We start from the raw sequence: 11,890 nt of genomic DNA on the forward strand, positions 1-11,890 counted from the left end.
TTTTAAAAATTTCTACAGTAAGTTACAGTAGAGTTTTAGACAAACACGTAAAAAATTCACTTGCCAAACGGGCTTTATATAATTAAGCACTGTTAGACAGACCCTTCTTATCTGACCCAACATTTCTATTCACTACTTAGGATCTGAAATAACCTAACCATATTGTTGGTTTTGAAATGGGTTTGGTTACTTGGTTAATCAGTTTAATGCAGAACTTATCCAAATTTTAAATCAACTTGCATACTTCTTGAGGGAATTGCTTAAATGACTAATTCCAGTATTCCATTTTCACCACTCATATATTTATTGATTCTCTAATTGCGCCGTTGGTTTTAAATTTGGGTACTTTGAACATTAAAAGTTACAAATAATGCCATATTGCACCTAAAAACTTTTATAATAGGGGCACTTTCCACATGCCTTAGAATTATTGTTCCTACCTGCAATGCCACTCATATGTTTAATCTTCAAGGTAGGCATTAGCCTTTAAAGATTCCCCGAACAATGAGCTAATGCATATGCTTTAATCTACATTTATTACTAATATAAGTAATTATAGAAAGGAACAAGAACTATCCTCCAACCTCTATTAGAGTGGAAGAGATTTTTTTCTCTCTTTATTACATTAAATGACATACATATCAATTCCTTTCATGATTTTAGATTTTCTACAGGAATTTTCTATTGTTATCAGAATAGTGATATTCTGTTTAAGTAACAACATTTATGTAATACCTCTATATTCAATCAATAAGTTTGTACATCATAGTTTTATGCAATGTAGATGGATATTGTACAACATCCAAAATTATTTTGAAAAATACACAATATGAACAAATTATTACGGATTTACTCGAATTTGTGTAATAATTACCAAAAAAAGGGCACGTTGGATTTTGCTATTTTTCCCACCATCTAGATTTCATAGACAAATTTGGCATAAAACTGAGTCATTCTCGTTTAGGCAATTACCCAGCAAGGTTATTATTGCTTCAATTACAAGAGGTTTAGATGGTAAGTTTCACTCCTGTAATATGCATCTATAGCATAAAGGTCTTATCCACTTTCCCCATAGTCTCTAACTTTTTTCTGACTTTGGTTTTTGATAGGATGAACTAAAGTAGATACTCCATTATGGTTCTAAATATGCACAATTGAAGGTCCCCATTAATCTAAATTGTAGAAGTGGGATGAATGTAATTGTTCCATTAACTGCAATAATAGCAGTAACAATGCTAACTTCCAATACTAACTTGTTTTTGTGGTATTGTGGTAAAATAATGACACCAGTGCAAAATTTTAAATGAGGGGGAAGTGTGTACAAATTTTATTTTATTTTTCAAATTGTAACTCTTATTTTCCTTTTTAAGTTTTTTTAATCACGGATAATGTTCATTTCTGCAATAAAATTCCTAAATCTTACCTAATGTCTATATACTCCAAAAAAGAGAAAATTGTAGTTTTGATACCCAAAATTTGACACATGAGCAGTTTTAATCCCCAAACTTTGGACAATCGGGTATTTGAACTTTTAATATTTGAGCACATTTAGTACCTTTGACAATTTTTTTCCAAAATGCTATCGAAAAGAATCACGTGATAGTTGCATATCCGACAACCATTGCATAAAAAAAATGTCAAAGAAACACAAAATATCCTTCTGACACTATGTACCAAGAAAGATATTTTTAAAACTTTAATCACTTGTCCAACTCTGCTCATCTTATTCATTTTCTCCTTCTTTTGCTGTATTTCATCTTTACCTTAGTGTCAGAAAGATATTTTACGTTTTTGTGGCATTTTTTTATACAATATTTGTCGAACATATGATTGTCTCACGACTCTTTCAAGTAGCAATTTGGGAAAAAACCACTAAGGGGACTAAACATGCTCAAATATGAAAGTTTGGATACCATGTTTGTTTTTGGCCAAAGTTTGGGAATTGAAATTATTCATGTGTCAAAATTTGGGTATCATGTTTTTCTCCTCCAAAAAATATAGTAACGAAATTCACTTGATGATACAATAATGACAAATTTGCTGCATTCTTCAAAACACCGTTCATTTTAGTTGTCTCTTAAGCACCATGCTCATCCAACCAAGGCAAACCTTTCATATTGTGAGAACAGGCAATCATTAAGTTAATAATTTTGAACATCATTCAATGGATGCAGTGTCTACTTTTAGTGGATAATCCCATTCATTGGATATCACCACTATTTTTTTTTAAATTTTACCCTACTGCTAAATTATTAACCCCCCCCCCCCCTCTTTTCTATTTTTACGTGCACTGCTTCAATGTACTGCAATTTACTCAGGTGGAGTTAGGTCTATCAATTAGGTTATGTGAATTGGATTTTGACATACTCAAACTCAGTTCGCATAAAGTATTATTCTTTTGAATCTAAATTCAGCTCCATTATGCTCATAATTTTATTACTCATGCTCAACTCACAAAAAAAGTCAAGTATTGGGTCTAATTTGAGTAGGTTCTAATGCATTCACAAAATCTGGTTAAATTATATAACCAGCTAATCCATAAACGTTCTACAATATCTTAAAAAAAGTTTGAATTTCACAACAAAAAATAATATAGTTTAGCATAACATTCATAAACCAATCAACTAGACATTGAAAAAGAACAATTTATCATAAAATTAGCCATCTAACTTTCAATTATTTGCCTGGATTTAGATAAAAAATAATTCCCAAATGTGAGCTATGGTGTATATATTATTTGGGTTGAGTATTAAGTGGATTGAGTTTAGTGCAAATCAAACTCAACTCACATTTAAATCGGATAAAATATTTTATCTCATTTTTAGCTCAACACACATTGCATAAGCACAACCCGCTACATTTAGGGCCGATCAGGTTAAGCTCGGACCAACCCAACCTAATTGATAGGTCTAGTACAAACTTTCATCATACTTGGTTGCAAAAAAAAAAAAAAAAGGCAAGAACATTTTCCCCACTCCTTCATGGCTCCATTCCCTTGTATGACTTGATGTCTCCTCGTATAAAAAAGAAGGTAAAATTCAAAAAAGAATTAATGATACTGATATTCAGCTAAAAAATATTTAATCATCTTACCATAACAAAAATTTTGAAAGACATTCAACTTTGGGGCGAAGAATTTCCTACTGTCCATATATCGCCACTTCGTACCAAATTTCGGTAAAATAGAAAATAATTAGGGATATGGATTTGGAATAAAAAATATTCAATTACCTCTTACCGTAATAAAAGTTTCCAAAGATGTTCAACTTTGGAGGGGAAAAAAGGTTTTTCCAATGGGTGTTCTTTACATTTCACCCAATCTACCGTATATATTCACACTTTTCCTAATTAATTCTCTTGCATTTATATACTTTTTCTAATTAATCTTATATATTTTTTAAAAATGTAGCACTTACTATCATATCATCTTTTCGTACCATAATTAGGAAACATAGGAAAGGAAAATTAGTCACACTAAAATTTCTACCAAACTTTACTTTTAGTTACCTCCTATTATAATAGAAATTTCCAAAAATATACAAACTTTGAAGGGAAGAATGTTCTACAAACAAACTATTCAAGGCTAATAGATCACCCCAATTCGTTTGAATTGGACTGTTTTTCAAAAACAAGTTTTATAAATACAATACTATAGTAATATATAAATAAAAATAAATTAAAAAATCTTAAATTTTTTTTTTATATAACTATTAATCGTAATATATTTTAAAAACACATAAAAATAGCAAATCCAAATGAATGGCAAGTCAAATGTGTCTTTTCAAACAAAAAACAAAAAGAGAAAGAAAAAAGACATCTCAAAGTACAATCCAAATTCCCAAACCCCCAACCCTATATTTTCGGTTAGAATATTACACCTATTATTTTATTCAATATTCACCTTCCTTTTTTTTATATTTTCTTTCTTTTTTAAATTTCTTTTCCACCTTTGGCTATGTTCTAACTTTTAGCCGCCCCCCCTTCTCAACGCACTCACGCACTCTCATTCAATATTTATTTATAATTTTCATTATTTTTTGTCTTTTTCTCATCAATTTTGACCCGTCATCCTCTGATTCTGCGCCATCCTTCTTCCTCCCCCGTCCGTCTCTTTCTCTCTCGAACCCGCACATGAATAAAGAGAGGAGTTTTGTACGATAGTATTATTTATACTTAATAATTTTCTTTTATTCCCTGCCAATTGTTACTGCTATTATCGTATATCTGGCTTTTTTTTCAGGAATAAAGTAGAAAATTGACAAAAACTCAGAAATTTTCAGGGTTTTTCTGGTGAGCATTCATTATTTATAGGCGTTATGGAAGATATTGGAGTTGATATCAGGTCAGATTCCCACCATCTTTTTGTTTAAATTTTTTATCTTTTGTTTTTTTATTCATTGAAAGTTGTATTTGATTGGGAGAATTGGGGATTTTGGTCGCTCGATAACTTTACTTGATGTAAATTCTAATTTTCTTGATGTTTTAGCCCTTTAATTCTGATGGGTTTTCTAGATTTTGTTAAGTTTTGATTTATGTTTGCGAGATTGAGAGTAAATGATTACCCTGTAATTATTTAATTTTTTTCTCCAATCATTTCTGGAAGCGTTTAGTTTCTTAAATCAGAGCCTTTATGCTTTGTTCGTGGGTTTGGTGATAGAGTTTTCACGGAGGTGTTGTTTGTAATTTTTTAAAATGTTTTCGTGATAAAGATACGAAGGGCTGGGAGTGTATTGATATTTGTTGGATTTCCTTTTCTTCATTTTTCTTGGGTTGATGTTGATGGTGAGAATGTATGATTTGCTGTTGAAAACAGTTCGGATATTGAAGTGGATGATATAAGGTGTGAGAATATGGCAGAAAAAGATGTCAGCGATGAGGAGATTGAACCAGAAGAATTGGAAAGGCGGATGTGGAAGGACCGAATTAAGCTTAAGAGGCTCAAAGAGAGGCAGAAGATAGCAGCACAGCAGGCTGCGGAGAAGCAAAAGTCAAAGCAAACGACTGATCAAGCTAGGCGGAAGAAGATGTCTAGAGCTCAAGATGGGATTTTGAAGTACATGTTGAAGCTGATGGAAGTTTGCCAGGCTCGTGGATTCGTGTATGGGATTATTCCTGAAAAGGGTAAGCCAGTTAGTGGTGCTTCAGATAATATTAGGGCTTGGTGGAAGGAGAAGGTGAAATTTGATAAGAATGGGCCTGCTGCGATAGATAAATATGAAGCTGAGTGTCGTGTCAAGGTAGAGGGAGTTGGTAATCAGAATGGAAACTCACAAAGCATTCTGCAAGATTTGCAGGATGCAACTCTAGGATCACTATTGTCATCTTTAATGCAGCATTGTGACCCACCACAGCGGAAATATCCTTTGGAGAAGGGTGTTCCACCGCCATGGTGGCCATCAGGAAATGAGGAATGGTGGATAAGATTAGGGCTACCAAAGGGTCATACCCCTCCTTATAAGAAGCCACATGATTTGAAGAAGATGTGGAAAGTTGGTGTTCTTACTGCAGTTATAAAGCATATGTCACCTGATATAGCCAAAATCAGGAGGCTTGTACGACAATCAAAGTGCTTGCAGGATAAGATGACTGCTAAGGAAAGCTTGATTTGGTTGAATGTTCTTAGCAGAGAGGAAGCCCTCATGCAGCAGCCAAGCAGTGAGAATGGTTCATCTAGTATTAGTGAGGCACCTTGGAGAGGTCGTGGTCAAAGAAAGAAACCTTCAGTTAGCAGTGACAGTGACTATGATGTAGATGGCACTGATGGAACTGATTGTGTCTCATCCAAAGATAACAGGAGAAACCAGCCATTAGATATGGCACCATTAAAGGTTGTTCCTCAGTCTGTTCAAGAAAAAGAACAAAGAGAGGTGCGGCCTAAAAAAAAGAAACGTACAAGATCAAACAATGAAAATATGCTGGTTTCCCAATCTGTAAATGAGCACCGTCACGATGTGCCAAAAGATATGGTGCCTGACATCAACCACACAGGTGTAGAGTACCCTGGCTACAAGTCAGAAAATAATAGAACAACAGCAATGAGCCCTATAGAGAATGATGCAGAGAGTCAATCTCATTTACCTGTAGCTGAACTTAATCACATCTCCACTCTTCCATCTGCCAATGACATAGGTGGAGAAAATACTTTTGCAAGCAACAAGTCCTTACTTCACCAATCAGCTCAAAATCTCGAACTTGTACCTTATGATTCTGGATCGCATCAGGAGGCTCAAGATTTTCAACTACATAATATACCTGAATTTTCTGAGTTGCATGATGGAGTCCCAAATTCAGGAGTGCACTATGGACCTCAAGATCCTAGTTTTCAGAATAGGCCCCAAAATGCTCTTTTGCAACATGGTCCTCATCCTTTGCAGCATGATCCTCATCCTCAGAGCACTCCTTTACTACCAGGGGTTCATAATTCTGGTATGCCTCAGGCCCATCAATATCATTTTTACACCCCACATGTGGATATTGGTCTAAATCGTGATGGGCATCAATCTGTGGTGGCATTCAACGAATTACAGCCTAGGATAGAGAATCGTGAAGTTAATGTACCAATTATACAAAGAATTGGGAATGAAGTAACAGGTGGAGATTTTGATCACTATTTGAAAGACAGATTTGAAAATGAGCAAAATGCACCTGTTCAGAATCATTTCATACCTCCACTGAATAGCCTGTCACCTGATTATCCTTTCTTATCAATGGATGGTCCACCATATGATGACTACTTGCTTGATGATGACTTGATTGAATACCTAGCCTCCTAAGCAAGAAACTCTCTTGATTCAGCTATTAAAGTGTAAGTGATCCTTTTTTGTTTCACATATAGTTTTTTCCATGTTTTATTTTTTGTTATTTTGATAGTTTTGTGATTTTTCTCTTTTATTGCAGATGACTTTTGGTCTAGAAGTTGGACTTGCTACGAGTAGTACTGTATGACTGAGTTTAAAGTATGTAAGTTATTAATGTAGTTTCTCCAACTCAGCCAGAAATCATACCCCCAACTCAGAGCCAGAAATCCTACCCCCAATGACCACCTCCCCAATTTCCCCTCTCAAAAAAAACTGTGTAGACTCATCAAAATGCAAAGACATTGAATTGAATCTTGAATTTTTTTGGGACTAAATTTGTTCCAGTTTGTTAGTTTCCATTGTTTGACTTTTACAAAATGTTAAAGGTTTCTTTGTTGATTTTTGTATAGTATGACAAAGAGATGAGTTAAACAGCTCATTGGTATTATTCTTGTGAGTTGTGAATTCTGGGTACTTTTGTATAGCTAATTGTTACTTTGAGTTTAAGATGGACGTTGTACATTAAGTGGAATATGGAATTTGAAGGGTATGAATTTGTTGGAAACTGGATATAGATGGTTAAACTCATTATTAGATGTGCTTGCTTGCTTTGCGGTTCAACACTTGGTGCATGTTTAGATGTTCTAAATGCTCATAGTTTCCTTAATCCTAAAAGAAGAAATCTAGCCAATAAGGCTATATCCGTAATCGATAGGCAGGTGCATTGGAGTGCAGTGTTTGGGTTCTACTGAATATGTGCAATGTTGCTGCTGTTGAATAGTGATTCACTTCTTATGACAAGGCCCTCTTTGACTATTCAATAGTTGTTAGGCATAAATTATGCTGCTGTTGTGTAAAAAACATCCTTGGGTTTGTTAGAAATCTCCTTAAGCAAGGTGATTATCTGGAACTCAATCAAAGTGAGAGAGATAGCACAACATATCTATGTTGACCAGTCATAACTGATGCTTGAAGAGATTTATTTAGTTATAATGTTCTGAGAAGAGATTTATCTCACAAATATTTTGGTAGGCTTGTATTTGGCCTGATTGTTAACAATACAGTGTTCATTTAACATGTAGATAATAGGGACCTTTGAAATGTTCTATGTCAAGCTGTTCGGTGAATAGCTTATCTTTATTCATAAACATGAACTACACATTATAGAACATTTTATTTGTGAAATATTTGTTCCTATCTAATGATTATTGGTCATCAAATTGAACTTAAAGAATGGATCAAGGTTTATTTATTTATTATGTTGGTAAGTTGATTGAGATGAGATTAATTTATTTTTTACAATTCAAGTGGAGCTGGCTGGTGTTCACAGATATGAGGTCTTGATGAGTGTAATGCTTGTTCAAGCTCTCGCTGATATACAACCAGCTATTATGATGTGATCTATCTTCAGCTTCTTTGTAACCAACTCATTGCCATTTTAATGTCAAATATTTCTTGCAATAGTTAGTTCTATAATATTTTTGTTTCTTACATTATTTATTTATTTGTGGTTCTTTTGTTTCTCGGAGCCCTGATGTAGAAAACTGTCAATATTGAGAGAACTTTGCTTTCGAGAATCTTTTCTGTCTGAGCTAAACTGCTATACTGGGATTTTGATAGAGTGTGGTGCATGGGTTCAAACATTGCATCATCTTTTCAAAAGTGTGACTGCTAGAAGTCTTAATGAACAGACACTCACATGTCTGTGTGTGTGTGCGCATGAATGTCTGTATATCATTGTGTAGCTGTCACCCGGGATTTTGGGAGCAGCTTCAAGAGCTCACTCCATGATATGTTGGGTATCAAAGGGGCATAACCTTAAGTTGCTGGGTGCTTCCAGGCACAGGCATCCATTCGCAATACCTCTGAACCAAACTAGTTCAGTTTATGCTATATTACTGGCCTCAAGAATGTGTTCATTGGTAGGCTAGAAATATGGGCTTTATGCTTTTATGCAATTTATTACTTGATCACCTAACCCCCTGTTGAGCATTGCTGATCTAAGATTCTTGTTTACTGGGTGAGAATGGGAGGCTGCGAGCTATTATTTTCCTGTAGCATCATGAGGGACTGCTTCTAGTGTCTCAAGTTTGAGCAACACTGACAAACTTCTTCATAGCCCAAATACAACAATTGCAAGGCCTTCATTTGATGGTTTGCAATTACTGGAGAGGTTTGTCACTCAACGATTTTCTATGAATGCATGTAGAGTTTGCCTTCGAGGGTGCCAAAAGTTTAGTTTTGATTTCTATGATCTTGATGACTTTTTCTTCCGTTAGGCATTCCTCTTAATAGATTATATTGAATTAGTTGTTAAAAGCCTTCTTTTGCTGTGAGATATATGATGTTTGAATTGGGAGAGATTTATGATCATTGACATGGATAATTGCTTTTTGCTAGAGGAGAGGTCAGGGAAGAGGGAGCTTAAAATTGGGATCTCTTTTAAGTTTGCAGTTTCACTTTCAGAGGCTATTCTTGTTCAAGCTTTTCCATGAGTGCCCTCTCTCTTTTTAACCTTGTTTTTTTGTTGTAAACATAAACTACATATTATATTACACTGAAGTGAAAATTATGTGTGTTTTGCTTGAAGGATTACTGGTCATCAAGTTGAAATGATAAGGGACCTCAGGGCTTATAAGATTATATTGGGAAGCTGAATAAGCGGAGATTGGTTTAGCTTGTGCTATTGCAAGTCGAACTGGGGTTCTTCACAGATATGACTTCTTGATGATCGTAATGCATGTTCAACTTCTTGCTCAATCACAAACCAGCTAACATATTTCGATCTATGTTGGCTTCTTTATCACCAACTGAAAAATTGCAGACATCTAATGTAATTTAGTTTTAGATATATTTTTTTTTGTCATTTTTTTTAACTTCTTTCTTCGATCAAGAAAGAGATTGAACAGGGTATGCTGCTAGGGTGCAAAGCCAGCATCCGCTTTTCGGACTTTGTGGCCGATGCAAGGCTTATTGATCAAATGCAAAGGTTGTTAATCTGGTGCATCTTTCTTTCTTATTTTTAGTTGATTTAGGTATCAATGGGCAAGATGGTTCAAAGAATTTGCTCTTGGTAGGGTGAATCGTAGTTTATATTAGGCATGTCAACGGATCTGTGTATTATTCAGACTCAATCCATATCAATCATGTCTTTTGTTGAGTTTGGATCAAAATTTTTAAATATAGACCCTATTCAAATTTGGACTTTACGAAAGAATTATTGATTGGGAAATTTGAACTTAATATTCTCTCCTGCCTTCAAACTCAAATGAATTTGAAAACTTCTTAACCATGAAATGAAATATACTGTAATATTTTGATAGATACAGGTGCTAATGAGAATTATATATCGCATAAATTGGTTGAACACTTGCTCCACCGAATCAGGAGATCATATTGTATTGAATTTCGAATAGTCCACTGAATTAAAGATGATTGAATTTTGAATAGCCTACTGAATTAAAGATGATTATATCAAAGTTTCCTTCAGCAAATGGTCTTCATCTCTCATGCCCCAACCAAACAATAACAGAACTCTGAAGAAGACTTTTTGTTTTATCTATCTTTTATCTTTTAGTTGTTCATCTTGAACTTTAGAAAGAAAAGATTGAATTTGAGAGTTGTAGAGTTCTTGTCTCCTTTACAAGCGTTAAGTAGTGATATGAAGGTAATGCAACTTTTGTTGCTCTTATCTTAAAAGTTACAACAGAATTGATTATAAATGATATTGTTCAAGGTCAAAAAATATTTGGAATGTTGTGTTCTTTGTTGCTTTTTCTTTCCAACTGTGGTTGGTACTTACTTTAAGATTGTGAAATTTACAACCAAATTATTGATAACCACAACATGATTGATTAAATGCCCAAGCCATAATAGGTTTTAAACTTCTTTCTACTGCTCGTTTTCTCCAACTTCTCTCTGTTGCTCATTTTCTCTAAATTTCTTTCTCTTCGGGAGGCCCTCCCATAGGTTTTCTATTTGTTCTTTTCCTAATAAAGTCTCCCTTAAATTTTCTTAGTGAGAGAACTCTGTTTCTCCTATCCTAGTGAAAATTTTTGTTCTCTTAGGAGTTTTTAGTGAGATTTTATGTTATTTTTCCTTATTTTATTGTTTAAATTTTAATTTACTTCAAATCTGGTTGTCAGATCTGTATTTATTTCAGATTTGGGTCTATGTCAATAGATCTCATCATCTTTATTGGAACTTACAACTGTTGATTAGCATATCTGATGATTGCAACATGTATAGAGTAGGCTGCAATGATTTATTCTATAAGGATATGATTTTAAAATCAATAGTACTTTTTAAATCTATTTTTAATTTCTCAGGTCTTTTGTATCTGTTAAATTGCAGATCTTGAATTTTAGTGCATATTTTATCTGCTATTAGGGCAGTGATGTATATCAATGATGCTGGACGATTTCCAGCAATCCGTTAACAAAATATGTTTTGTTATCAAAAAAAAAAAAAAGCCCAAGCCATAATAGTGGTACCCGTTTGTGACCTTTCAAGCGATTTATGGTTAGATCAATTGATCAAACACTCAAATTGTTTCGTAAGAAGACTAGTAATGAACCCTTAAAAAGAAATCCTAAAATAATGAAGTATGGAATTGCCTTAGACTAACAATACAATAAGATTTCCTTTGACTATTAAAATTGTGTTCAGAATTCTTTTGGTATGCAACACTGCAAGTTCATTAGAAGCAAAAATGGCAAGTTCCATGGGAAAAAGTCGCTTTGATTGTTAACTTGTGATAACACGTCTTTAAAAAAAATTGTTATAATATAATTCACAGCCTCATGATCTGTAAGAAAGGATGTTGTGGATGGAGAAGCAAATTCAAAATGTCTTAAAAGGATCGCTGTTTCAATGTGATCAATGTCATTTTGACAAATGTACCTGTACTGCTAAAGAATACACCATTCAAACAAGGGAGTGTTTTATAGTATCAGCAAACTTATCCATTAAATTAGTAAACCACCAACTACGAAGCTTCATAAAACCACAAACTTGCGTACAATAAAATTAGACAGATCTATCAACTAAGGGGAATAATTTCAAGAAGACAAGAATTCAAGCTTCCAATTGTA

General features: G+C 34.0%; 1 protein-coding gene across 2 annotated transcripts; it reads left to right on the plus strand.

The window, feature by feature from the left end:
- The first annotated feature begins 3,981 nt into the window (after nucleotides 1-3,981).
- On the plus strand, nucleotides 3,982-7,367 carry LOC140003852 (ETHYLENE INSENSITIVE 3-like 3 protein). Of its 2 annotated transcripts, none has more exons than XM_072053471.1 (4): nucleotides 3,982-4,152; nucleotides 4,281-4,342; nucleotides 4,814-6,805; nucleotides 6,898-7,367. In XM_072053471.1, the coding sequence occupies exons 1-3, from the start codon at nucleotides 4,132-4,134 to the stop codon at nucleotides 6,771-6,773; spliced, it is 2,043 nt and encodes a 680-aa protein (XP_071909572.1). In that variant the 5' UTR covers nucleotides 3,982-4,131; the 3' UTR covers nucleotides 6,774-6,805; nucleotides 6,898-7,367. The 2 variants fall into 2 exon arrangements, with proteins under 2 accessions (XP_071909572.1, XP_071909575.1); XM_072053474.1 differs by having other exon boundaries at nucleotides 4,034-4,152; nucleotides 4,241-4,342.
- Nucleotides 7,368-11,890: the final 4,523 nt, after the last annotated feature.

This window comes from Coffea arabica, chromosome 1e (genome assembly GCF_036785885.1).
Source record: "Coffea arabica cultivar ET-39 chromosome 1e, Coffea Arabica ET-39 HiFi, whole genome shotgun sequence".
NCBI lineage: Eukaryota > Viridiplantae > Streptophyta > Magnoliopsida > Gentianales > Rubiaceae > Coffea > Coffea arabica.

Coding starts and splice junctions, on each gene's coding strand:
- LOC140003852 (XM_072053471.1), top strand. CDS start 4,132: ATGAATAAAGAGAGGAGTTTT. Junction 4,153..4,280: donor TGAATAAAGAGAGGAGTTTT/GTACGATAGTAT, acceptor AGAAATTTTCAG/GGTTTTTCTGGTGAGCATTC. Junction 4,343..4,813: donor GATATTGGAGTTGATATCAG/GTCAGATTCCCA, acceptor TGTTGAAAACAG/TTCGGATATTGAAGTGGATG.